The sequence below is a fragment of the Hippocampus comes genome, unplaced genomic scaffold (genome assembly GCF_001891065.2).
Source record: "Hippocampus comes isolate QL1 unplaced genomic scaffold, H_comes_QL1_v1.1 scaffold62, whole genome shotgun sequence".
Classification (NCBI taxonomy): domain Eukaryota; kingdom Metazoa; phylum Chordata; class Actinopteri; order Syngnathiformes; family Syngnathidae; genus Hippocampus; species Hippocampus comes.
Genome location: NW_017806062.1, coordinates 573,008 through 598,288, shown reverse-complemented (window position 1 = coordinate 598,288; position 25,281 = coordinate 573,008). Strand labels below are relative to the sequence as shown.

Here is a 25,281-nt window from a genome sequence, read left to right as displayed (position 1 = left end):
ATATGATGTTATAGATTTTTTTGTTCGCAAATTTCATCTGCAAGTCTAAAGTTAAATATGAGTTTGCGCAAATTGTTTTTGCAGACTGATACTTTCCTCATATCGATAACTGTTGGTGTTATGACAAGCGACCGGTTGTTTTTATTTTGCACTGACTGAATATATGTCCTCCATGTACATAGCTAATCCATTTTTGTTCATGGTTTCAAAATGTCTACATGGGTGTGGAAATTTATGTCAGTTTATAATGATTTGTAGGTCATACGCTGTTTTAATAAAAGGTCGCTACGTACTGTATATCATTCCCCTCTGATCTGTAAATTGCACCTGCAAATGAAAACACTGATTCTTAATATTGTCGAAATATTAAATATGACCTATTTCCAGAGGCAAGCTACTGTAACATGTATGAAACTTCTTTCTGCTTCGTTAAAGCTGACACAACAAAGCAGAAGTTAATCAATGACGAGTCGCAAACCTGGTCTTCCAGAATATTGATTCCAAACCAGTTATTACGTGAGCTCGAAAAAAAGGAGCGGAACTGTAATCCGCTTTTCAACATTTGGATCATTTCCTACATGAAGGTCAATCGACAGACGTCGTTATGATCTGATTAGCGAAATAGCGTAGGTGCTCTTGCCAGATGGACATTGCGTTTCATTTCGAGAAATCCAATCTAACGCAGTGTTGCCTCCTTCTCTTCCCCCCCGCTTTCCTTTTCAGACATTGATGAGTGCGCTGAAGGGAAGCACTATTGCAGGGAGAACACCATGTGTGTTAACACCCCCGGCTCCTTCATGTGCATCTGCCATACGGGCTACATCAGGATCGATGACTATTCCTGCACAGGTGAGTCCCTTTGCCTGACTTCACGGCAGCCTGGAATGTAATTACAAGAGCTCTGTGACACGTTTGGACTGCCGAGTATTTGAAAGGGTAGCTAACCAATGAAAGAAAGCTTTAACAAGTGCAGGTCGTATTAAATGCCAAAAGGACTTAGCGTTCGACAGTTGGCAGCAGAGTGGCAGCAATGGACACAAGGGGTTTGTACACCGAAGTTTAAAATCAGCCACCAGCTCCTTCTGCGCCTCGATGTGACCACCTAGCTTAAACTTGTAGTGAATAGCGCCAACTTTTTCACAGCCACTTACTCAGCTTGTTGCGGCTCTTCTCTTAACTACCCTTTTTCCGTTGGTAAAACTGCGGTTATCTGATCGGTAACGTTATGGTAATATATTACATCTTAGGTGAGCAGCAGCATTTTGCACCAACTGGAGATGCTTAATGGAGGACTGGCTGACTCCAAAGTAAAGTGCATTACAGTCATCCAAAAGAAGAGATGAAGAGAAACTATTAAACTATTCAGAATGTAGATTTTTAACTGGCTCAATCTCCGTGAGCGGAATTTCTTACGAGTCAAAGGTATTTTATTTTATCCAAATGCAAGTAACTAGTCATCCATCCATCGATTATCCGAGCCGCTTATCCTTTTTTTGAAATAGACGTGTGGCTAGATTGTGAAGCATTTTCACTTCTTGCCCCTTACCTAATGTGTTTTGTGGAACCCACTCCATTGTATTACATAATTGCTTATGCACAATTACATTCTATTACATCAATGGTGTCAAACCAAAGGCCGGGGGGCCAGATTCGGCCCGCCATGTCATTTTATGTGGCCCGCTAAAGCAAATCATGTGTGTCAACTTCCATGATGCTTGCTAAAATCTATACCAAAATGCCAACTTGATATGTGTAATAAATAATGTTTAGATTTTGCAATAATTTCGCTACCCTGTTTACATTTTCGTATACAAGTAATAATACGATGTGATGACGAAACGTTTATTCGGTTTCTGTCGTCACGGCCCTCCCAGGGAAAACGTGACTCCAAAGTGGCCCGCGACAAAAATGAGTCTGACACCCTTGGATTACATCATTTTTGTGTACATGTAGAATGTATAAGTGATTTTGAACCGAAGTCAGGCAAAAATCGGATTCAAGTTTTTGCGTGTTGCCTAAAATGACGTGATGGAACAGGTCGTCACTATTGCAGGAAGAAAAGTTTGCGTCGCAATCATGAAGTGCAGAATTGCTGGCACCATGTAAATCCGTTCCCTCTTAAGATGCAAGGGCTCTCGAGCGGCTTGTGATAATAGCCCTCTCGTTGCCCATATAAGGACAACTAATTGCCCCCTCACTGCCGATTACCGTTTGACTGCAAGGCTGTGCGCGCACAGACAAACAAGGGGAGGAAGGAAATTGTTCAGGCTCAAGCGAATGAAGCCGTGTGGAAGCCGAAGTGTATTGCACATCGATTCCAATCACGAAATGTCTGCAATGACGGAAGTGTTTTCCAATGATGGGAGAAACTTTGACAGTACTGGACATGTGATTGGACAAGTGCGTGTGGAGGACAGTCTTCATCTGGTGTGTGAAAATACGCTGTAGTGTGTGTGTGTGTGTGTGTGTGTGTGTGTGTGTGTGTGTGTGTGTGTGTGTGTGTGTGTGTGTGTGTGTGTGTGAGTGTGAGAAAATGACGGCGAACTCGAGGAAGAGTAGAACTGTGGTGTAAGAGCTGTTTATTCATGATCAAAGTTGAAACTAAGGTCAATGGAAACAACAACATCAACAAGTTCAGGCCAAAGATTGGAACTCGAGCAACATTTTAAATTGCGCTTCCACTGAGCGAACGCCACAAAAAGTTCAATTGAAGCAGAATTCAGCTTTTTGATTAGGGCTGAATGTCATCTCGAAAGTCCTCAATCCTCTGACTATGCAGCGTTAATCCGCACAAAATCAAAAGTACGGCAAAGGTCACCTTGGACTTTTAGAGGAGATAGTGCTGTTGCTTGGCTCAGCTCGGCACAGTTACTTTCCGGTCTTGTTTTTTTTTGTGTTGTGAGGTTGCTTGGCAACTAGCCACATGACTCCCATCCTCAGCAAAACAAATTTATGACTGCCAAGAAAGGCATCAAGCTTTTCCCACATTTGATTGAGTTGATGCAGAGCAAAAGATGATTTTTTTTTCTTTTTTCTTTTGCGAAAGGCTTATTGTTGTTATTTATTGTAACACAATACATTTTTGGCTGGACATGTCTCCATATACAGCATGAGCGAGTGCCAAAAGCGCTTTTTTGTGTCAACGGCCTAGCATTCATCCATGTCAGTGAGAGTCATTTCGCCATTGCGAGTCCCATAAACGAGCTCAAACAAAAGTACACAGCGAAAAAAAATGCTGCAGTAATACAAAAATGTAATACAGGCCGACATGTGGAGCTAAAATGCCAAATTGTTTACCCTGCACAGCATATTCCCACCATTGCAGAGAGTTATGGTGGTGTCATATCAAGTTACATTCAGAGCAGATCAAATCCATACACTATTTTTTCGCGAAATGCTATAAAACGCTGCCTCCTAAAAAAAAATAAATAAATAAATAAAATTCTAAACTTGCTTCTTTGCTCTTTTGGGCTAGATGGAATAAAAAGATATACAAGGGATATAAAAAGTCTACACCCCCCCGTTCTCACAACAGGTTTTTATGATACAAAAAATGTGATCAAGTGAAAACTTTTTCCACCATTAATGTGATAGAAATAAAAATAGATAAAAATAAACAACAGAGATCATGTAACTGCAGAAGTGTGCACACCAATTTATCATTGGGGCTGTGTCCAGAATTTGTCCTGTCAAATGGGAGTCAGGACCCACCCGCTATCATTTTAAAGGGCCTCTGAGTAGCCCCAAACAAATTTCACATGTTCTAGTGGACTTTTTTTATATTTTGGTTTCTTGCAGAGGCCTGAAGGATTTTTTTTTTTTTTTAAACACTAGTACTTGGGGGAAAAAAAATTCCCCTGCAAAGAGTCCCTGAAGACAAAAAGTCTGGGAGCCCCTGGTGTAAACCTCTTGGATAACAATTGTCTCCAGATAGCTAAAACGCTGGGAAATGTATACAAGAGACACTCATTTTCCCCTAACTTAGTGTTTTTTTTTTTGTTGTTGTTGTTTGCGTCAGATGTGACGAGTGAATTGTGAATTTCCATTTCAGTGGTAGTTTAACATCGCTTGAAGTGCGGGAACACTGACAGACTTTGTAGAGGCTTTTTGCCCATTTCCAATTGTTAGCTTTGATTTAATGCATAATCCAGGATCACACACACCGCGTCAAATCCAAGCAACATCTGAGCCAGTCAGCCCTCTTCTGTCCTTCATCTGAAAACAGCACAATGTCAGTGCTGCATAATGAGCGGGCCGATTCACCTCATTCCTCGCCAGTGGTTCGAATGCCTTGCCACCCCCCCACCACCCGCCATCGTCCGAGGAAAAGAGCGACCTGCGTGGTATCCTCTTTGGCTGTAATTAAAAAGGCAATTTTCATCGATCCAAACTAACGCAAGAGTGAAGAGGCTGAATGCCGAGACGCTCTACGAAGCGCTGGATGCCCGTTGGCTTCCTGTCGCGTCTCCTTCTTTGAATAAATGGCCAACCCCGAGTGGCGCGCTATGAGAATTTGCATTGAGAGCTCCATGCTGGGCTGAGTTTTTCCTACCCTGTGTCAGTGATAAAAATTTGGGGGAATCAAGATTCTGAGTCTGAAAAACCATCCCATCCATTTTCTACAGAGCTTGTCCTCATTCAAGTTACGGTTGGCATCGCGGGGCACCTCTGAAAGACATCGGCAACAATTCCGGGGGAACCGTTTTGAACACGCGACAAAACATCTCCGAGCTCTACGGACAAGAACAGTAGAGCACCACCGAAGCGGCAGTCCTACTACTTTTTTAATCTGTGCCGCTAGCAAATTTTATTTCCTGCACTCTACTTGTTTTCTGCCACGGTGTGCTCATTCCTCAGATTCTCCGTGGAGATTAATAACACCCCTCCCGACCCGGTGGATTAAATTGCAGCACTGTATTGTATGCGAGCTCTATTAAAATGGCTTCAAATCAGCAGCAGTGCACGGGCCGCCCGGCTCCTTATGAAAGTCAATATGCGTGATTAAACCCGGCTAATACTTCGGGGTGAGGTTGATGTCATGACTCATTCCCTTGCATCAGTCGAATTAGAGTTGTAATCTCTGCATTGAGTTATTGTACTCCCATACATTTCAAGGCTGGCCTCGGAGTGCTTGATAAGAAATGCACAAGGAAAAGGAAAGGAATGCCCTTGCTTGCTGACACTCGTCAAGAGGTCGGGTGATACTCTCGATGGTGAATCGCAGAGTTTCTCGCAATAAAGCTTGCTGAAAAGCTCGCTGATCAGCTGATCGTTTGAATCAGCCATGTTGGAGGAGGGAGACATCAGAAACATTGTGGAGAGGGGCTTTTGAGGACCAGACTTGGGCACCCCTGTTCTAGGGTGAACCCCCACCACAATGCCATATAGAAACTGGACAGACTTTTGAGTTTAGAGCAGGCCATTTATTTTTCTTTATCACAACTATAACTAAAATTGAAAAAAAAGTACAATAGAAACAAAGATGATTAAAAAAAGACACCTCACTAAAACTACATCTTAGGTGTATAAAACTCACCGCACACTAACTATAATTACAGCAGAAAATGTTTTCATCAATCCCAATTAATATCATACATGAGGTTTTGTGGTTTACTTAAAATGTATTAATTTTAATATTGCTGTACTTTCATCCAGAAGATGGAAGGTCAGAGAGCAGGTTGAGAATTGTAGCTCACGTTACCTTATTATACTTTGCGACCTTTTTTTCATTCTGCAACGACTCTATATATTCAAAAAGAAAGGTAAAACTAATAAAAACGAACCCAAAGTGAAGCATTTTTGGGAAAAAAACAAACAGAAAAACCTGCTCTCAGTACTAATTACAACTAACTGGTGTGTCAAATTGTGTGGCTCACAGTGCACCCATTAATTTAAAAAAAAATAGTATTTATTTTCTCTTGTGGGATGGAGCTAACCGCTGTTTTTCAGTAAAATCAAATATCGGAGGTTTATAAGCAATTTTGGAAGAATCTTGGAGGTTTAAAAAAAAAAAAAAACTATTTTTTTTTCTTCATGCCCTGCGATTAGCTGTCAACCGGTTCAGGGTGTCCCCTGCCAACTGCCCAAAGACAGCTGGGATAGGCTCCAGCATGCCCCGCGACCCTTTATCGTGAGGATAAAGCGGATCGGAAAATGGATGGTTGGATATTTTTGTTCCCAGTGCATTTCAAATATCTTTGATTAATCCGCACATTTTAACCATTCACCGGTTAGCCCAGTCCATATCACTCACAAAATTGCGGGGATCCACTGGATATTGAAATCTTTCACCTTGTGTTGTGTTATGTCGCCGCAAAAATATGCAACTAGATAACTCGTTTTATTTTTCCGAATGGTTCGGCCCTTTCAAAAAGCTTCTTGACACGAAAATACAATTTTTTGGGACTCCCGATCCCAAGTTTGGACGAGCGCGGTTCGACACGTCCGTCTCATTATTGCCTTGGCGAAGGAAATAAACTGAACCCAATTGTCAGAAACACTGAACGTAAACATCACACAGGGCTATCGTTAAAAATTCATATTAATTATAGAGCACACACTGGGGTGCTACTCTTGATGCATGCCGATGCGCCTCCTTAGCACCGGTGGCAGTAATTGACAATAAGCACGGGATGACACGAAGCCACCGGCTGCAGGAATCCGTGGCGCATTCAAAGCCATCGGACATCTGCTCGTGTTTGAAAAAAAGAGCCCAAAGGGAGCGCTGATGGCTCCAAATTGACGGCGGAAGAAATATTACAGCTGTGCAAGAGAAACATAAAAACCAGCCTCTGCGGAACCTATTGACATTGTGCATTCACGTGATGTATGAGCGTTTTTATCTCCCTCAATTGTTTGACCAATTAACAAATTGCAAAGTCAGCCCAAACAATGTCGCCGTATCGATGAGACGTGTTTCAATTTTATTTATTTTTTTTTTATTGCACAAGGCCGCCGTGCAAAGAGGATTAAATTGACTGGTAGTTCATTTCATGGCTCAGTGTTTGTGTGTCGGATTAAAGGGCCGATTCTCAGATTTAATCCCAGACAAAACAGCACGAAGCCCGAGTTGTATTTCTTTTCGGCTTGTCGGTGAGGGAGAGGGGGCGTATTTGGACACGAACGCCACCTGCGCTGTGGCAGGTCATCGCCTCGCATCCCAGCTGGAGGTTGACTGTGCCGCATGGCCTTGTTGCACTCTGCCCGGACACAGTGGCCAGTTGTACGATTTAAAAACAAGCCCTTACTCGTACTCTGAAGGTCATCACTTCTATTCTTCATCTTTTACCCAAAGCTTAGATGAGTCGTTAATCCATAAAAGGTGGCGGCTTGCTTCCGCACTGGCTTTGATTGGTATTAAAGTAGGCTGTCCAGAGGTGTGTATGTTATAGTGCTCTAGTTGTGTGTCCTCGTTTAATCCCGAGATAACCGGACAAGCTTTCCTGAGGCACCGCGGCTGACAGAGTGATGGCCTGGGGGGGTAGGGGGGACTGCAGAAAGCATGTTGGAACGCGGGGCTTCCCAAACTGCGCTACTGCAATTCTCATCGTCACGGCGCTCTGATATGATAATTACGTATGTCATCACTGGTTTCGCATGATGGTGCTCTTGACTCTGTTGTGTTCATACATCACACAAAAATTGGTTCAAGAAAAAGCGGGAGTTTGCCCCTTATTGCACTGCAAGGCCGGATTTTCTGACATGTTTGGACATGCTGCATGACAGTGTATATTAAAAAATAAGAAACATAAAATCAGAGATTTACAACTCAGAATAAGGGCTTGGAAAATGAATGAATGAATAATTTAAGACACGGTATTTACATTTTATCTGTTTGCATCGGTGCATCGTGTTCATCGAAACATCACCACAACCAGATTTCAGCCATATGAAAATTATCCATGTTGGGAATCGGGATACCTTGACATATAATTCATAATGGGTGAGTCATCATGAATTGCAGCCTTGTGAGATCAGGACTTGTTTGCAAGAAATGTGATCTGGACATCTTCCATGACCACTTTCCGACATTGATGCCTTTTTATTTTCGCTACCAAAACAAGCCACGTCCAAAGATACTCTCTTTGGACGTGAAATTAGACAATCAATCGGTTGTTGAGCGTTGTATCGGAATTGGCCACCCGGACCTCCGCTGTAAATACCGAGTAGGTGTCACGAGAACGCAGGACTTCCAAAAGGGTTGCTGTCACGCCAGTTCAAGATAAGAACAGAGTGTTTTCACCGGGGTGGCCCAAGGTTGTTGTTTTTTGTCAGACGACGGAGCGAGTCAAGCAGCAGAAGACGCGTCCCTACTGACTGACTGTACATAATTGATTGTTTGTCTGTCTACGCTTTGAGCAGCGGGAGCTGAAGACGGGGAGCAATTACCTCCCGGCTCACCTACAGCGCTCCCAGTGCAGACATGTAATATCCCCAAATACCTAAATAACCTAAAACCCTGAACTCGAGGGAGAAAGAACACTTGGCATGCACCGACTGCACTCGGTTCAAATTGACGGAAGGCAGACGTGACCTTGGCGAGGAAGAAGCACTCCTCTCGCCGCTGTTTGTAAATTTACATTACAGCAGTTCCCCTATCGTGGCAAATCGAGGCCAGATTGGAAATGGATTCACGTCGTATCGATGCAACTGCAAAGTCAAAATCGCGGGATGAAAAAGGATATGAAGAGACAAACGTAATTTGACGGAGGACCAAGTCCGAGCGGTTAAATCAGACAGTAGTCCAGTCAACCTCACAGTGCAGAGGTACCGGGTTCGATTCCAGCTCCGGCCTTCCTGTGTGGAGTTTGCATGTTCTACCCATGCCTGCGTGGGTTTTCTCCGGGTACTGCGGTTTCCTCCTACTTTCCAAAAACATGCATGGCAGGCTGATTGGACACTCCAAATTGTCCCTAGGTGTGAGTGTGAGCGCGGACGCTTGTTCGTCTCTGTGTGCCCTGCGATTGGCTGGCAACCGGTTCAGGGTGTCCCCCGCCTGCACCTTTTGATGAGTTTGTCTTTACGAAGGGCGAAGCAAGTCCAACACTTTGACTTCCAACTCGCCTAAGCGTGGCCTCATCTGCACAAGCAATTTTGCCGCAATCCTCCACGGGCAGAGCCGCCTTCTACGTTTGTGTGTCTCGAAGGTACGATGATGTGCGTCCGTTCGGGGGGCACATGAAGGATATAACATTCAAGGGGGCTGTTTAATACTCAAGGAGGGCGTTCAAATGCTTTCACATTTCTTTAATGTAATACTTTTTGGTCCAAAGATCAGGTTTTCAGATGGTGCTGCAGAAGGGATTAGGGAGAAATATTTCTCCTTGTAAGCAAACACGGCCGAGGCCCGGGAGGATAAGGGTTCATTAAGTGGGCGCAGATTGTTTCTCTCTCGTATAAAAGAGCCGCAGTATTCTTGCAGCTGCCGCGAGCAGACGGACCATTGCAGGGTTTTTTGTTGGGTTTTTTTCCTCCACAATTTTGTCGCTGTGTCAGTGCAATAGAACGTACAAATGACGCAAATCTTTGCCTTTATGGGCAAACATCGTTACTTGGCATACCCGCAGACAAATCGATGTAATGTATCTGAGCAGCGCAACTTCAACCGCATGCTCCCAATGTCTCATTTACAGCCCACTGGAGGCTACTTTATAAATGATGTTCTGTTTCTGTTGAGAAAATCAAGTGCGGGACTCCTTAATCGTTAAAATATTTATAAGAAGTTGCCGGGGGCCATGACTAAACAAGATTACTTTGCATGAGGCCATCTGTAACCTTGAAATTTAAATGCTAAGAGTTGCTTGGTACTTTGTTGAAAAGTCCTTTACCTGCTTTTTTTTTTTTTTACTTGTGAGGTTGTTACAATTTACTTCAGTAGCCCTAGCTCTGCACCCTAATATATCACAAGGTGTGTAAATGGCCCTTTTTTTTTTTTTTTTTTTTTTTTACTGTCAGGAAACAACGAATAACAATTTCAGTCACAATTGCGGGTTCCGGGTTTGTAACTATTTTGTTCTGACTCCTGTTTGTTTTGTGTGTAACTCAACTGTCGCCCACTAGATGGCAGCGCACTATCTTCTTTGAAAGAAAGAAGAATGAAAACAGGAAATATTTGAGCCCGTCCTCGTTTTTCGATTATTGAATTCTCTTGAATCCTGCTTTTTACGCCTACAGAAAGCTGTGGGTTCATTTTTTCATCTATATTTTTGGCCATGATTCTTCATGTATATTGTGAGTTGCTAAGTTACAGTTTTGGCTATGGAAACATGCTTTGAAAGATGGGATCGTCAAAGCCGACAGTTGTGTGAGCTGATGATCTCGGGAATACGCATTTTGCTCTGAAATGCCACCACAAGACCCAAATTGTGTCAATCGACATTTATTAAATCCGAATGTGTTCACTGCCTTTGAGCGCCGCCAGCCAACTCTTCCAGGACAGTCTGTCGTTTGTGTTGTGTCGATGTCTGAGTCCTGAAGAGTAGCTGCACTAGATGTATACTACAGTATCACACCCGCATCGCCCCGAATGTGTGGGATCTATTCTAATTAGCATGTACGGTCCAATTTTTGCATAGGCCATTGTAAGTGTTTGTGATTCTGCAGAAGACGCGAGTCTTGACAGCGACATGTGCAAATGTGCTATATAAACACATGCACATTTAGAAGCCATTGGCTCATTGAGGAAACGACAGAGCCAAACAGATGTCTTCATTGATGCGTTGGCGCACATTAAGAAGTCAATTTGCGCCTGATTTATCATTCTGTCAGGTTCCAAACAATAACAACAAATTAAAGTGAAACGGCTCAAATAGATCACGATAGGAGAGATGCAAATGACTCAGCCGGCAGACTTACTCATGTCTATTTACTTTCTCGAGAGTCATTTAATCCAGCGCTGCTTGCAAACGTTTATCGCGTATTCGTATGCGTGAAAAAAACAAACAAACAAACAAACAAACAAAAAAACCCACTTTAAAATGCGTCTTTTGTGTCCTTCCCAGAGCACGACGAGTGCCTGAGCGGCCTCCACGACTGCGACGAGAACGCCTTGTGCTTCAACATGGTCGGAGGACACATCTGCTCGTGCAAGCCGGGCTACGCCGGCAACGGAACCGTCTGCAAAGGTATACCGCTTCGTTTTCAGCCGCGCCATGGAGGGAGGGACTGAGGGGCGATCAGAACGTTCCCGGAAGCTTCCCGCTGTCTCTTTTAATGAAATGCGTGCTCACTCTTTTGATTGGAAATGTGTTTGTGGAAGAGCTGCACCATTTCCACACACACACACACACACACACACACACACACACACACACACACACACACACACGGAGTTTTCACATCAGACATAGACTTCCGGGATGAAAAAAAAAAAGATGCAGCACTTTGAAGCTCACCCCAAATGAAGATTTAATATTTGTTCATCTGAGCTGGAGGCACGTGACGTCCGTGGTTATCTGCTTCATCTTTCTCCCCTGCATTCCATCAGCTTTGTGGACACACATTAACAAACAGCCAAACTGTGGATAATTAACATTTTTTTGCATTAACCTCGGCGAGACTCATTCATCACGCGGAATAATATCATGAATCATGTTGGTGAATGAACTCGTATTCCATCCGCAAATACATACGCTGGGGCTAGTCTAATTGCATAGTTAGTGGTCGTTCATCTCGGTGACTGATGGCTCTTGCTCCCCGCCCCCCCTGCCCCCTCCGCTCTTGCTTCAGCTATGTGTGACGGCTTGTGCCAAAATGGCGGGACCTGCCTCTCACCCAACAACTGCGCCTGCCTGCAAGGATTCACTGGCAAGAGATGCGAGACAGGTGAGAAGTAATAAATTTTCCGTCTGGCCTCCACCACACCAGGGATTTACAGCTGCTGAGCCGTCCACCGAGATAGCATGTAGCATTAGCCAAAGTAATAAACACAACAACCGATCTGGTGAAATTTGCAGAATGTTAAATCGTCGAAAAAGCCACTTCAATCATCATCAATGAAGCCATTTCCTTGCTAACCAGGCCCTAAGACGGGGGTCGGCAACACGCGGCTCCAGAGCCGCATGCGGCTCTTTATCGACATCTAGTGGCTCCCTGGAGCTTTATAAAAAATATTGAAAATGGAAAAAGATTTTTATAGTAGGCTAATATAGCTCAAATAGATATAGATACCTGTTGCAGCTCCGAAAAAGGAGAGCTGTGGTGTTGGTTTTTTAAAACGTACACTTTATTTATGCTTTTAACAGTCTCGGCAAACACAGACACGTCTTTTATTTTTTTTGTGGCTCCAGACATATTTGGTTTTTGTTTTTTTTTGTCCTATATGGCTCTTTCAACATTTTGGGCTGCCGACCCCTACCCTAAGAAAACCACACTTGCTGATAGAAAACATAAAAATGCTCAAAACTATATATCGTAGTAAACATGAAATGTGTTTTTATTTATTCTTATGAGCATTTGTTGTTGTTCAATCATTGGACTTGAAATGTCACCTGACAGTTAAAGGACCCCCACCCCCACGCTAAACGGTTGATGAATAAATGGACACACTGCTATGCTTATTGGCCATTCATCTATAATGTATGCTTGCGTGCGTGCGTGTGCGAAATGTGCGTGCATGTGTGCGGCTGCACTCGTCAGTGAATAATGGCCTTGTAGCTCTTTTATTGCCACGATGGAGGATTTGCGGTGCACATGCAGCAGTATGGGAATTACTCTATATCACGCATTAATCAGCGCGGACTTCATCCTCATCGGCTCCGTGCGCAGGCCCCATCGCAGCTGGAGCCACGGTCCTGATGCACCATGTCTTATATCCAATGGTCCTGGCGTTTTCGAGGAAATTGTACCAAAAATATATATCTATATAATAATCATACAATTCCCGGTAAACGCAGCATTAGCACAGCATAGCAGCAACTAGAATTGCACTCAGTAAAGTGCAAAATTGGAACTGTTGGTGTCAGTATTTTCTCACATCTGGCACGGAATGCGTTAACCTACCCAATTGCACCGAGCACTAGTTCTGCTATCAAAGTTTCTACTCGGAACTAACAGCAAAAAGTGAAACGAAATACCCTATGTGTGGAAAAACAAAAAAGGTAATTATTTCCCGACTAGTGTGCAGTGATTTGTTTGAAGCCAGCTGTCGTACGGTACAAACACGTTTGTTTTTTCATTTTGGAAACCCCACGCTATTTCCTCAAAATGGGGACAGGGGGATTTAATATCCTCGATGACGAGCGCGTTTATTTGATTTTCACTGCTTGGTTGACAAGAGTGCGTTCCTTGCAATGTAAGGAACTAGTTGTGATCTACACGATTTAGACAGTTTCACTCAGAGGTTCACTCACTTTTGTTGCCAATGGTTTTGAATGACTGTGTGTTGCGTACTGTTAAGCGGACTGTAAATTTAATTAAACTGCTCAGTTGAAATAGACGCCAGGCCACTATTGTCTACTCGACGGCAGGCCGATCCTGGAGGAAAATGACTAAGCATGATGTCAGGGGGTGTCCAACAAAAACACCCACACCTCACGTTGTAATCAGCGGCTGTTCCGTGACTGACGAAGCATCGCCCTCTCCAAAAATTAACCGCGTGCTCTTTCGTGCGGGTGGACGCGAGAATCTCATCTTGGCGGCTGCGTCTAATCAGTTGCTGTCTCATCTCCCATTTCAACCGCTGCCGGAATGTCCTTCAAGTGACAAACGGCGGCGTTAATCGAAAGTCAAGTCATGACGGTTCCCTTTGCACTTGAGTGAAGGGAAGCGAGCTTCTCGGCCCCCCTCATCGCTTCACGTATTGATTGCACATAAAGGTCTTTTTCTTTATGAGGCGGTTATTTTTTTATTTTTTTAACTGCCCGTCTTGAAATAAATAAATTTTCTCCCGCCGCTGCCGCGAGGAAGCAGAGGATGTCCGAGAAAAGGCTGTCTTTGCCCCTTTCCTTTAAGCACTGTTTACACTTGGTGGGCTGTCCTTCAAAATGGCCTCTTCAATTCTTTGTAGGGCTCTTTTGTTGACGATAATTCTGTCCATGCGACGGCTAATTAGTTTTTACATCGCCTCATTCAGAGCTGAACTGTTTTAAGCTACCCCCTCACACTCGGGGAAAACCAAAGAATGCTTGGCTTCATAAAGGTGTCATTTTCAGCCCCTTTCACACACTTTTGCACTCTCGGGGTGGGGGGGGGGTGGTTCGGCTCTCTATTTGACAGCTTTATTAACATGTTGGCACAAGTTCGACAGTGGCACTTTTAGCAACGTACCACGCAAATGGCGATTTTCACGTCATGAGAAGCAACGTTGGACAGGTTGATGGCGTTGCTTTCTTTTTGTGACGATTTTGCCTTCATACACCAACGCAGTTTAGTTGACAGCAGCTCCCAGTGAGGGAGGCGAGATGCATCATCTCGATACCTGCAGTTTATTGTTTCGAGATCCGGACTATATCCAAGACCGCATCGGCCCCGCAAACGCAACTAAATGTTGTTGGAGTGTTCTGTGTGCCTTCGGCAGCTTTTCTTGGTAACTGGCAAGTCGTGTGGAATGTATGTTCGTAGATCAGTTGGCCATGTGACGTTATTAAGTGTAAACATTTTTACGGCCAGAAGAGGGTGTCTTTTCTTTTGAGTTTTTCGGCTGCACACGGCAAAATTTCCAAGCGAAGGTAACTCAATCTACCTCGCACTTAAAAGCAGTTACAAGCCAAAGCGTTAAATACATTTCACAGTAAAGAAATAAAAAGTTGCTTTTTTTTTATGTTTTTTTTTTTTTTTCGCAAGAACAATAATTTGGAAATCAGTGATTTTTAAAATGCTTTGAAACCCCTTCATTGTGATTTTGGAGGGGCTGTATTATATTACGAGGTGTCTTATACTCTAGAAATTACGGTAAAAGCCCAATCATATACTTTTTTTCCTAATTACACACACACAAAAAAAAAGAAACGAACATTCAGCAACAACCCGATCTGACAATGATCACCGAGATGGACGGTAATTGATGACATGGCTCCTGTGTTGTTTAGAGAAGGAGTTACAAAGATGGAGATGTGCGCTAAGAGTGATAAATGGAGGGAACGACCGCCAGAGGAGCCAAACTGGAACGGAGGAGACAGAGATGTTCCTGATGTGACAGAATGGGAATTGCGCAGAGTGACGGGTCGGGTGTTGGAGGGGGGTTGGGGTGGGGGGGGGGATATGCTGGTTTCCTCCCACGTCCGGGTGGCAGCTGCAGGAAGGGCGGCGCCGGGTGGATGAACATGGAAATGCTTTCACTGGAAGTCAAAGCCCATCCGTTGCCTCGTTCTTCTTCTCAGAAGTCTGGCGGCTTTTAGAAGCCTCCCCTGAGACTCATCCCACTGCAGACTGGCGGCCTGTCGTATGACACAGATGCGTGCTTAACCACCACCACTACTACAAGTACTAGTACTTCCAAAGGAAAAAAAAAATGCTCGCCATTTCAGTTGCCATTTCAGGTTGTTCTCCCGTGTTTTGTTTGTGTAATTATATGTAAGGGTGCTCATGTGTTTGAATTGTAGTGTTTGTGTGACTTGTCATTACCATTTTGCATGCGTGTGTGTGTGTGTGTGTGTGTGTGTGTGTGTGTGTGTGTGTGTGTGTGTGTGTGTGCGCACGCGTGTGCGTGTGTTGCTGACAGACGACGGCAGCTAGGAGAAGTGTGGTACCTTATGAATTATGCAGGACGCTGCTGAGGCAGGGCACACGGACGCGCACGCACACACGCATGCACGCACGCGCCTGCGCCTGCGCAGCTAATGGCTATAAATGGACGCAGGGAGCTGCCATGTACCTCGTGCTCCCAAACAAGCCGCCCAGTTAGTAGGGCAATGCGGCGCCATGTGCTCTATATGTTAATGTACAGCTCTAGAAAGAGTTAGGAGATGACGGTAAATTGATCAGTTTTGCTCTTTGACGTTATATTTTGGAGTGAAATGAACTTTTTTTTTTTTTTTTTTTTATACTGCAGTAGACACTGACAACGTAACGACCGAAATGGCTGTGGATTTTCTTTGGGTACTTCAGCTTACTTCAATCAAAATAACATTGTTATATTTTAAATCGCTTTTGTTTGGATTCTCATCACAACGTAGGATTTCAATGTTGTGCGCAAACAAGTTGAAATGTTCTTATTTCAGATTGCGCCTCATGAAACTGTCCCCCAAATGATGATGTCTCATGGGATTTGTCACACACCCACACACATACACACACACACACACACACACACACACATACACACACACACGGACAGAACATGCACACAACACATTGCGATCCTAAATCCAAGCGATGAAAGAGAGAAGCTTGAAATCATGCATTTTGCTTGAAGGCGGAGAAGTTCACGCCAGTGGGCTGCTCTGTCACGATGTCTCATACGTTGAAGCATTTTGCTCTGCCTCATTGGATAAGCTGGTAAAAACTTGAAGTCTACTCATTGTTTTATGAGCGGTGTACCTTCAAGGTGTTTTCTTTTTTTTCTCACTGTTACAAGCTGAGCGTTGCGCTTCTCATGAAATACAAGCCGCCATCCCTCGCAGGCATCTTGGCTAGCTTCTCCGGCGGCCGAAAGTGTCGCCGAAGATCACAGAGCAAGGACGAGCATCTTTCATCTTGGCGCTCTCTCTCGTGCGTCGCCACAGACACTTCAGATCCGCGACTCCGACCGGGTTTAGTTTGTTCGCTTTTTAAGGGGTGAGACAGAGAGAGACTTAAATGTCATTTACGCTCTGTGATTTGGCCGGGACGCGTGCCGCCTCCTACTTACTGTTGGAGGTTTGTCAGGCTTGAGCAGCACTCGTCTTCAGCTGTACTGTTGATTTGGCAAACGACACAAAACGACGACTGTGAGCGCCTCACGTCCGTTTTCTGCAGCGTTTGTCCTCGTTTGGGTCTCGGGGGAGTTCCAGCCTGTCCAAGCTGTCAGTGACGAGAGGCGGCGTACGCCGTCGCAGGGCCTCGTTTTGCATTCAATGTGCAGTCTCTTGCTCTAATTGATGATTCCCCCCCCCCCCACCCCCCGCCTAAGTTATTATAAATCCGGACATACGAGGAGGACATTTGATAATCAAACACAGAAGACCAACGCAAAGCTGCAATGATATTCGTAGTTTTTCGCAAAAAAGTCATCAGTGTTGTGTCATAAAGTAAAATAAACTACAAATGTTTGTAGTTTTAGTTGTTTGGTTAGTTTTCGTTATCTGCCATAACCTTGATCTGCATGTGTTGCTGCTACTTCTGTTCAAATATAAGTTATTTAAAGCTGTAGAGTCGCAGCAACATGGCTAATTCTGTTAGCATCTCTGTTGGCATTGTGTGTTCACCTTAACCTAGCAGACTTTTGTATCGTTTTCTGTTTAATCCGACAGAATCCAGTACTTCAACCGTGAATGGCAACAATCAGCTTTGAAGCAAGCACGTTGCCGATTTTATTTTATTTTTTAAAATAATTATTTCACTTGTTGTAAAATGCACCACCACCATAGCTAGCATCCGTTACTCTACTTTTTGCTCACAACTCAGAACAAAAGACCCCCACCCGGGCGACGGCCTATTTCATCGACTAGAGCATTTTCCCAATCGATCCTCAATTAGAAGTTTTACGATAGTCCCGATATGTGACTTGCTCTGTGAATTAATTAAAGTCAATGTACCGCTGTATATTTAGTGAGATTCGGTCCTGGGTGAATGTTTTTTTTTTTTTTTTTTTTGGTCCTGTGTCAAATTGCGGCATGTAAATCTCACACGGAAACAGTATGGGGGACGTATCTAATAAATGGATCATATGAACATTGAGATGAAAGCGAGGAAGGGCAAAGAAGCTCGTTAGACATAAAAACTACGGAGAAGAAGGAGGCAACTTTGTTAATGAGTCTTTGAGGGCAAACGCGAGCAGACCAAGCATTTGCATTCGACTCACAAATCCCAAAGCGACAATACGATTACCAGTGTGGCTTTGTCAAAAGGGAAAGCGACGCCAATGGTTTTCATATCACGCGCCGTACCCCGATGAAAACATCCCCGCCTCCCACCTGATGCCCAGCTCGTGAATATTTCAACGCCTCAGCTCTCTGCCTCCCCTCCGAGGCCTTGTTTAAGCTCGGGCGGCTTATTTAAGCGGCATAATTATGTATTCATTATTTATTTAGCGACGGCCTTAACAAAGGGATCCATCCATCACTCGTAATTAAGCGTGCCTTTAATGAGAGGTTGCGAATGGCGGGAGCTGTCGTTTAGCCCTGAGCAACCTGCTGCCGTACCTGGATGGTGCGTCTCTCCCTGGCGCGGACTTCAACTCGTTGCCGCTTCACGGTTTCTGTATTTTTCGCTGCCATGCCCAACCTTTGTTCGATCAGCGATTAACTGCGCAATTGCGGCAAGCGGTTAGCTAACATGTTAACATGCCTACACCTCGACAAAGCATCTTCTATTTGGAAGAAGGAAGCACAGTCGGCTTCTTTTGTTTCTGGCGACAGCCTTTCGCAATTGCAAATATTGGGAAGGGACCCATTGGAATGGAACTCATGTTCAGCAATTTGCAGAAGGACTCACTGATTAGTGGATTTTTGTGCGCCCCAAAATGTCACAAAATGGCGCCTAGCGCATGGCCTGTAGGAATGTCGTAATTGGTTACAAGGCAGTATTATGAAAGTGACGGCATGTTGAACTGAGAGACAACGATCTTTCGTTTTTATTTATATATTTAATTCATTGGGACAGTGCACATTAATCAACACAAGAAGAAACAGTGTAAATTCGCCGGACTTAGCATAAATGCTAGTTTTCTGCCGTAGTCCCATAGCAGGTTTCTAAAATAGCATAGTGAGACACATAAAAACTTTAAGACCACAATGACAGAAATAAAAACCAAATAAATCAGGAAAGAAACAATTCAAACAGTTGCAGTACTCAATTATATGCTATATGGGGCAGCGCTTAGCCGCTTGTTAACCATCATTGCCAAATACGTGCATGCCTATTATGCTCAGCCATCAGTTTAGCTGCGCTCTGATCATCCACAAAAAAGTCAAATCCAGCTCAGAAGTCGCCAGAAGAAGGTTCCCTGAGAATCAACAGTCCTTGTCATTTCTGCCGGAGTCTTATCAGGTGTTCCTCCGTGGCAGTTGGAAATCAGGCTACAGACAGGGAGGCGGGGGGACCTCGGCGTGTGGTGCCCATCATGAGATCCGCACAGAATGTTGCGGCCCGATGCGCCAGTCAACTCACAGAGAGCAAGAAAGGAAATCTTTCACTCTCTCAGGAAAGGCAAAGGACGACGAAGTGAAGCGGGTCAGGTCAGCGAAGACGATGAAAGGACGAGATAAAAACTAGCGGGCGGAGCGCAATAAAACTCCCATTTTTTTTTCTTTAAATCCTCAAGGCAAACTGCAAGGTTCAACAAAGGTGATAACTGTTTTTGCCTTCAGCGCGACAATGACAGACAGCTGATGTAAAAGCGAAACATTGAGGAAAGTGGAAGCAAAGACAAATGAGCGTCCGTTCGGTGCTTTTGGCTTTATGATGGGAGAAGCTGCCTCAACGGAGCGCTCGTTTCGAGACTGCCACTCGCTGTAAGCACAAGACGGACGACTTTGAAAAACCGTCATCCGTCTAGCTGGCTGTCATTCCATTTTTCGGCCAGCCGTGACCTCGTTCTCGTCTTACTACGTTTTCATGACCTTGTTTGCTTCTCAGGGTTACCTGGAAATAAACAATTATTGAGTGTCAAGCTGTTGACCCAACAATTTTTGGGGCATATCGTGTCAAAATGTCTAATGCCACTCCCGGTTGTCATACAAACAGAATTACAGATTGTGTATTAAAAATAACCGACTGTCTGGAAAAAAAAAAAAAAAAAATCTTGCAAGCTTAATGCTAAGAATGTGGGAGTTACGTTGTCAGATGTTTAGAGAATATAATTATTGAAAGATTAAATATTCATCATGAGTCAAACCTGGACAAAAATAATGGGACCCCTAGAAAAGACTCTTACTCGCTTCACTGGTCTTTTTAAGCTGTTAATCAGTCAGCTGAGTTAAAGGGGTACATCATGTGCACCACAATAAACACGGACCAGAGGAAGCGAAGGAGAGCATTGTCTCGGGAGATGAGAACAAAAATTATAGACGAGCAAATTAAAGATGGAGATCGTCTTAGACCCTCTAAGCCGCTTGAGCTTCCTGTGACTACAGTTGCACACATTATTCAGAAATTTAACCACGGGACTGTAGCCAAACTCCACGGACGTGGCCGTGGGAGGAAAACTGATGACAAATCAAGCGAACGGATGATACAAATGGAAGATGATTTTGTGAATTCACGAATATACGCAGTCAATGTCTCATGATAAGCCTCGCAAGTTAACACAGGTGATCGCCCCTGGGCGGGAGGGGCGCAGGCAGCCTGACGCTGCGAAGGTCACATGCCACACACTGCCATTATTATAATGAGAGCGGGGCATCATGCATGGTGAAGAATGATTGGGGGAGAAAAAAAAAGTCAGCAATGCAGACACATTTCATCGCCACACATCTGAGCCTGTTGGCTTTTATCCGCCCCCCTCACCCCCACGATTGCCCCCACCGCGGGCCTGGCCCTTAGTTTAATTAAATGTGGGCTGGCGTCACACTAAAGTTGGTCTCTGTTTTTTCGAATCATCAGAGCTCTGCTCTATTTTCGTCCGAATGGATGTTTTGTTGCATGTGAATGTTGAAAGTGCCTGAGCGTTACGGAAACTTGAAGGGGGTGTTTACAATGAAACCCTTGAGGGACAGCGGTTACTACAGTGGACAGCTTATCATGTTATCGGGTTACAGGGTGCATGAAAGGGTTAAAAAAAACACTTCACAGTCATAGATAGTCACAGTCATAGCTCAAAGTCACGCATTCGATCTGTGATCGGTTGTTTTTCTTCTATCAATTTAGAGCAGACAGAAGCGATATAATTAACTTGTTTCTCCACTTTTTTGTATTGTTTTGCAAAGTGGTTGTGCCGTGAGATTTTATTTTTTTTTCCCCCACGTGTCAAAATTACTAAGAATTCGAAATATATTGTGTGATGAATTATAAAAAAAACATTATTTTAAGAGAAACGTTTTTAAATCATTTAAAAATTTTGAAATATCACCCAATTGTAATTTTGGAGCAGTTTTCATCCTACATTTTTTTTTCAAGAAAAATAATCATAAAATGAAAAAAGAAAAATGTTTTGAAATGACTGCTGCAGTCATATTCTGCTCTGCCAATATAATTTTATTGTGAACTGATTTTAAAGCTTTCATGACATTTCTGAGAGCTTTCTTTTCTTTGTTCTTTCAAGATTTCGTCCAATTTTTATTGTTCCTCTCCGTCTCGAAAATTCTTAACTATAACATTTACAAAGCCCGGCGTGATATCACACACAAAGAAGTTTTGAGATGTATTTTCCACTGTACTTTTTTTCATTTTTTACTTTGCTGTCGCAGTGTTTGATTCATTCGTTGCCATCTGATATCGACGCGCACGTCCGTCTCCGCTAACAATGCAGCTGCGCTTTAATCAATCAGATAAATGTCTCTCCGATGCCAGACACATTTGCGCTATCAAATTATGAACGGCTCAATGGCCAAGATGCCCACCGGGCCGGAGCGTGAGGAATACATTTTTGTTTGTGTCGTGATCTCTTCTCGTCATGTCCTTCCCTCTTTCAGATATCGACGAGTGTGCGGACGGCTTTGTGGAGTGCGATAGTAAATCCACTTGTGTCAACTTGCCCGGCTGGTACCACTGTGAGTGCCGCGACGGTTACCATGACAACGGCTTGTTTTCTGCCAACGGAGAGTCGTGCGTCGGTGAGTAGGCCCCCGTATGCGCAATGACAATCTGGCACGTGGAACAAATGTGTGAGTGGGCTACCAGTGGGGGGCTCCTTTTCGCCATTCAAGAGATGCGATGAGATGAGGTGCATACCGGCGACTCTTTGGAAGTTCCCCCTTTTTTTTCCCGTATCAATGTCATTGCATTGATTCTTTTCAGGTTAAAAGACGTTTGACGAAAGTTTGCCGTAATACCCCAAGGCAGTTTTTTCTCGGGCAAAGGGCCCAAGCCACCTTTACATGACGTCGCCACCTAAATCCCAACACCTTCTCGTTAACAATATAGCCAAACATTGAAGAGTGCGCATACAGTACTTGTTGGGTGCAAATGAGAAACAGTCTACACCCCACAATATGTCCCCTTCAAAAAATCTTTTTGAAAGAATTCACCCGGAACGCCTGAAATTGCTCCTTTTCCAGTCTGTCGAAAGCTGTGTCAGCTGTCAGGAGGCAGCCCACCGTTCCTGACGAACATGCAAGCGTTTCCTTGTAACAACAGTGCTGGTGCCGCGGCGCTCGTTGACCCCATCCTGCCTCTGTCACTTTGAGTTCAGGGGGTGGGTGGCTTGGCAACACGTCAAAGGAAAAAAAAAAAAAAAATCAAGCTTTAATTTTCACAGAAAAGTGGGTTACGTCACGGGCAAACGTATTGGGACTCTTGGAGGAAAATATGGAGTTGCCTTTCTTTTGCAACTGCAACGGCTTTCACGTGTATGTATGCGTTTTTAGTATGTACGTATATATTATCCGCCCCCCTCACCCCCACGATTGCCCCCACCGCGGGCCTGGCCCTTAGTTTAATTAAATGTGGGCTGGCGTCACACTAAAGTTGGTCTCTGTTTTTTCGAATCATCAGAGCTCTGCTCTATTTTCGTCCGAATGGATGTTTTGTTGCATGTGAATGTTGAAAGTGCCTGAGCGTTACGGAAACTTGAAGGGGGTGTTTACAATGAAACCCTTGAGGGACAGCGGTTACTACAGTGGACAGCTTATCATGTTATCGGGTTACAGGGTGCATGAAAGGGTTAAAAAAAACACTTCACAGTCATAGATAGTCACAGTCATAGCTCAAAGTCACGCATTCGATCTGTGATCGGTTGTTTTTCTTCTATCAATTTAGAGCAGACAGAAGCGATATAATTAACTTGTTTCTCCACTTTTTTGCATTGTTTTGCAAAGTGGTTGTGCCGTGAGATTTTATTTTTTTTTCCCCCACGTGTCAAAATTACTAAGAATTCGAAATATATTGTGTGATGAATTATAAAAAAAACATTATTTTAAGAGAAACGTTTTTAAATCATTTAAAAATTTTGAAATATCACCCAATTGTAATTTTGGAGCAGTTTTCATCCGACATTTTTTTTTTCAAGAAAAATAATCATAAAATGAAAAAAGAAAAACGTTTTGAAATGACTGCTGCAGTCATATTCTGCTCTGCCAATATAATTTTATTGTGAACTGATTTTAAAGCTTTCATGACATTTCTGAGAGCTTTCTTTTCTTTGTTCTTTCAAGATTTCGTCCAATTTTTTTTGTTCCTCTCCGTCTCGAAAATTCTTAAATATAACCTTTACAAAGCCCGGCGTGATATCACACACAAAGAAGTTTTGAGATGTATTTTCCACTGTACTTTTTTTCATTTTTTACTTTGCTGTCGCAGTGTTTGATTCATTCGTTGCCATCTGATATCGACGCGCACGTCCGGCTCCCCTAACAATGCAGCTGCGCTTTAATCAATCAGATAAATGTCTCTCCGATGCCAGACACGTTTGCGCTATCAAATTATGAACGGCTCAATGGCCAAGATGCCCACCGGGCCGGAGCGTGAGGAATACATTTTTGTTTGTGTCGTGATCTCTTCTCGTCATGTCCTTCCCTCTTTCAGATATCGACGAGTGTGCGGACGGCTTTGTGGAGTGCGATAGTAAATCCACTTGTGTCAACTTGCCCGGCTGGTACCACTGTGAGTGCCGCGACGGTTACCATGACAACGGCTTGTTTTCTGCCAACGGAGAGGCGTGCGTCGGTGAGTAGGCCCCCGTATGCGCAATGACAATCTGGCACGTGGAACAAATGTGTGAGTGGGCTACCAGTGGGGGGCTCCTTTTCGCCATTCAAGAGATGCGATGAGATGAGGTGCATACCGGCGACTCTTTGGAAGTTCCCCCTTTTTTTTTCCGTATCAATGTCATTGCATTGATTCTTTTCAGGTTAAAAGACGTTTGACGAAAGTTTGCCGTAATACCCCAAGGCAGTTTTTTCTCGGGCAAAGGGCCCAAGCCACCTTTACATGACGTCGCCACCTAAATCCCAACACCTTCTCGTTAACAATATAGCCAAACATTGAAGAGTGCGCATACAGTACTTGTTGGGTGCAAATGAGAAACAGTCTACACCCCACAATATGTCCCCTTCAAAAAATCTTTTTGAAAGAATTCACCCGGAACGCCTGAAATTGCTCCTTTTCCAGTCTGTCGAAAGCTGTGTCAGCTGTCAGGAGGCAGCCCACCGTTCCTGACGAACATGCAAGCGTTTCCTTGTAACAACAGTGCTGGTGCCGCGGCGCTCGTTGACCCCATCCTGTAAAAGGAAAAAAAAAAAAAAAATCAAGCTTTAATTTTCACAGAAAAGTGGGTTACGTCACGGGCAAACGTATTGGGACTCTTGGAGGAAAATATGGAGTTGCCTTTCTTTTGCAACTGCAACGGCTTTCACGTGTATGTATGCGTTTTTAGTATGTACGTATATATGTACGTACGTGTGTGTATATATATATATATATATATATATATATATATATATATATATATATATATATATGAATGCATGTACCATACATATCTATATACTATGTGCATGTATATATGGATGTATATATGAATGTACATACCATACATATCTATTTACTGTATGTATGTACGTATGTATCTATATATGCATGTATTGTACATATCTATATACTGTGTGTATGTATGTGCATATGTATATATGTAAGTACGTACCATACATATCTATATACGGTACGCATGTACCATATATATCTATATACTGTGTATGTACATATGTATGTACGCACCGTACATATCTATATACTGTATGCATGTACGTACCATATATACGTATGTAAACATGTACGTATGTATGTACGCACATGTATATACTGTATACTGTGTGGGGAATTATTGTATTTTTTTGATTCCCTGCTGAAATTGTAAGTTGATTAGCATCATTGTACGGTATCCCTCACAAATATTCAGATGATTGATCAATTAACTCAGGATCATGTCGTGGTTATCTCCTTCCTTCTGGCGAGCAGATATCAACGAGTGCAAGACGGGCAGGAGCACGTGCGCCAATGACACCGTTTGTTTCAACCTGGACGGAGGCTACGACTGTCGCTGCCCGCACG

General features: G+C 43.7%; 1 protein-coding gene across 1 annotated transcript in view; it reads left to right on the top strand.

Moving 5' to 3' along the window:
* Positions 1–25,281, top strand: part of nell2a (neural EGFL like 2a) — an 80,522-nt gene that overhangs the window by 45,145 nt on the left and 10,096 nt on the right. The window contains exons 13-17 of the mRNA XM_019893406.1: positions 724–849; positions 11,001–11,123; positions 11,728–11,823; positions 21,708–21,848; positions 25,189–25,281. The exon at positions 25,189–25,281 is cut by the window's right edge and continues 158 nt beyond it. Of these exons, the coding sequence (XP_019748965.1) occupies positions 724–849; positions 11,001–11,123; positions 11,728–11,823; positions 21,708–21,848; positions 25,189–25,281 (579 nt within the window). The remainder of the gene's footprint in view (positions 1–723; positions 850–11,000; positions 11,124–11,727; positions 11,824–21,707; positions 21,849–25,188) is intronic.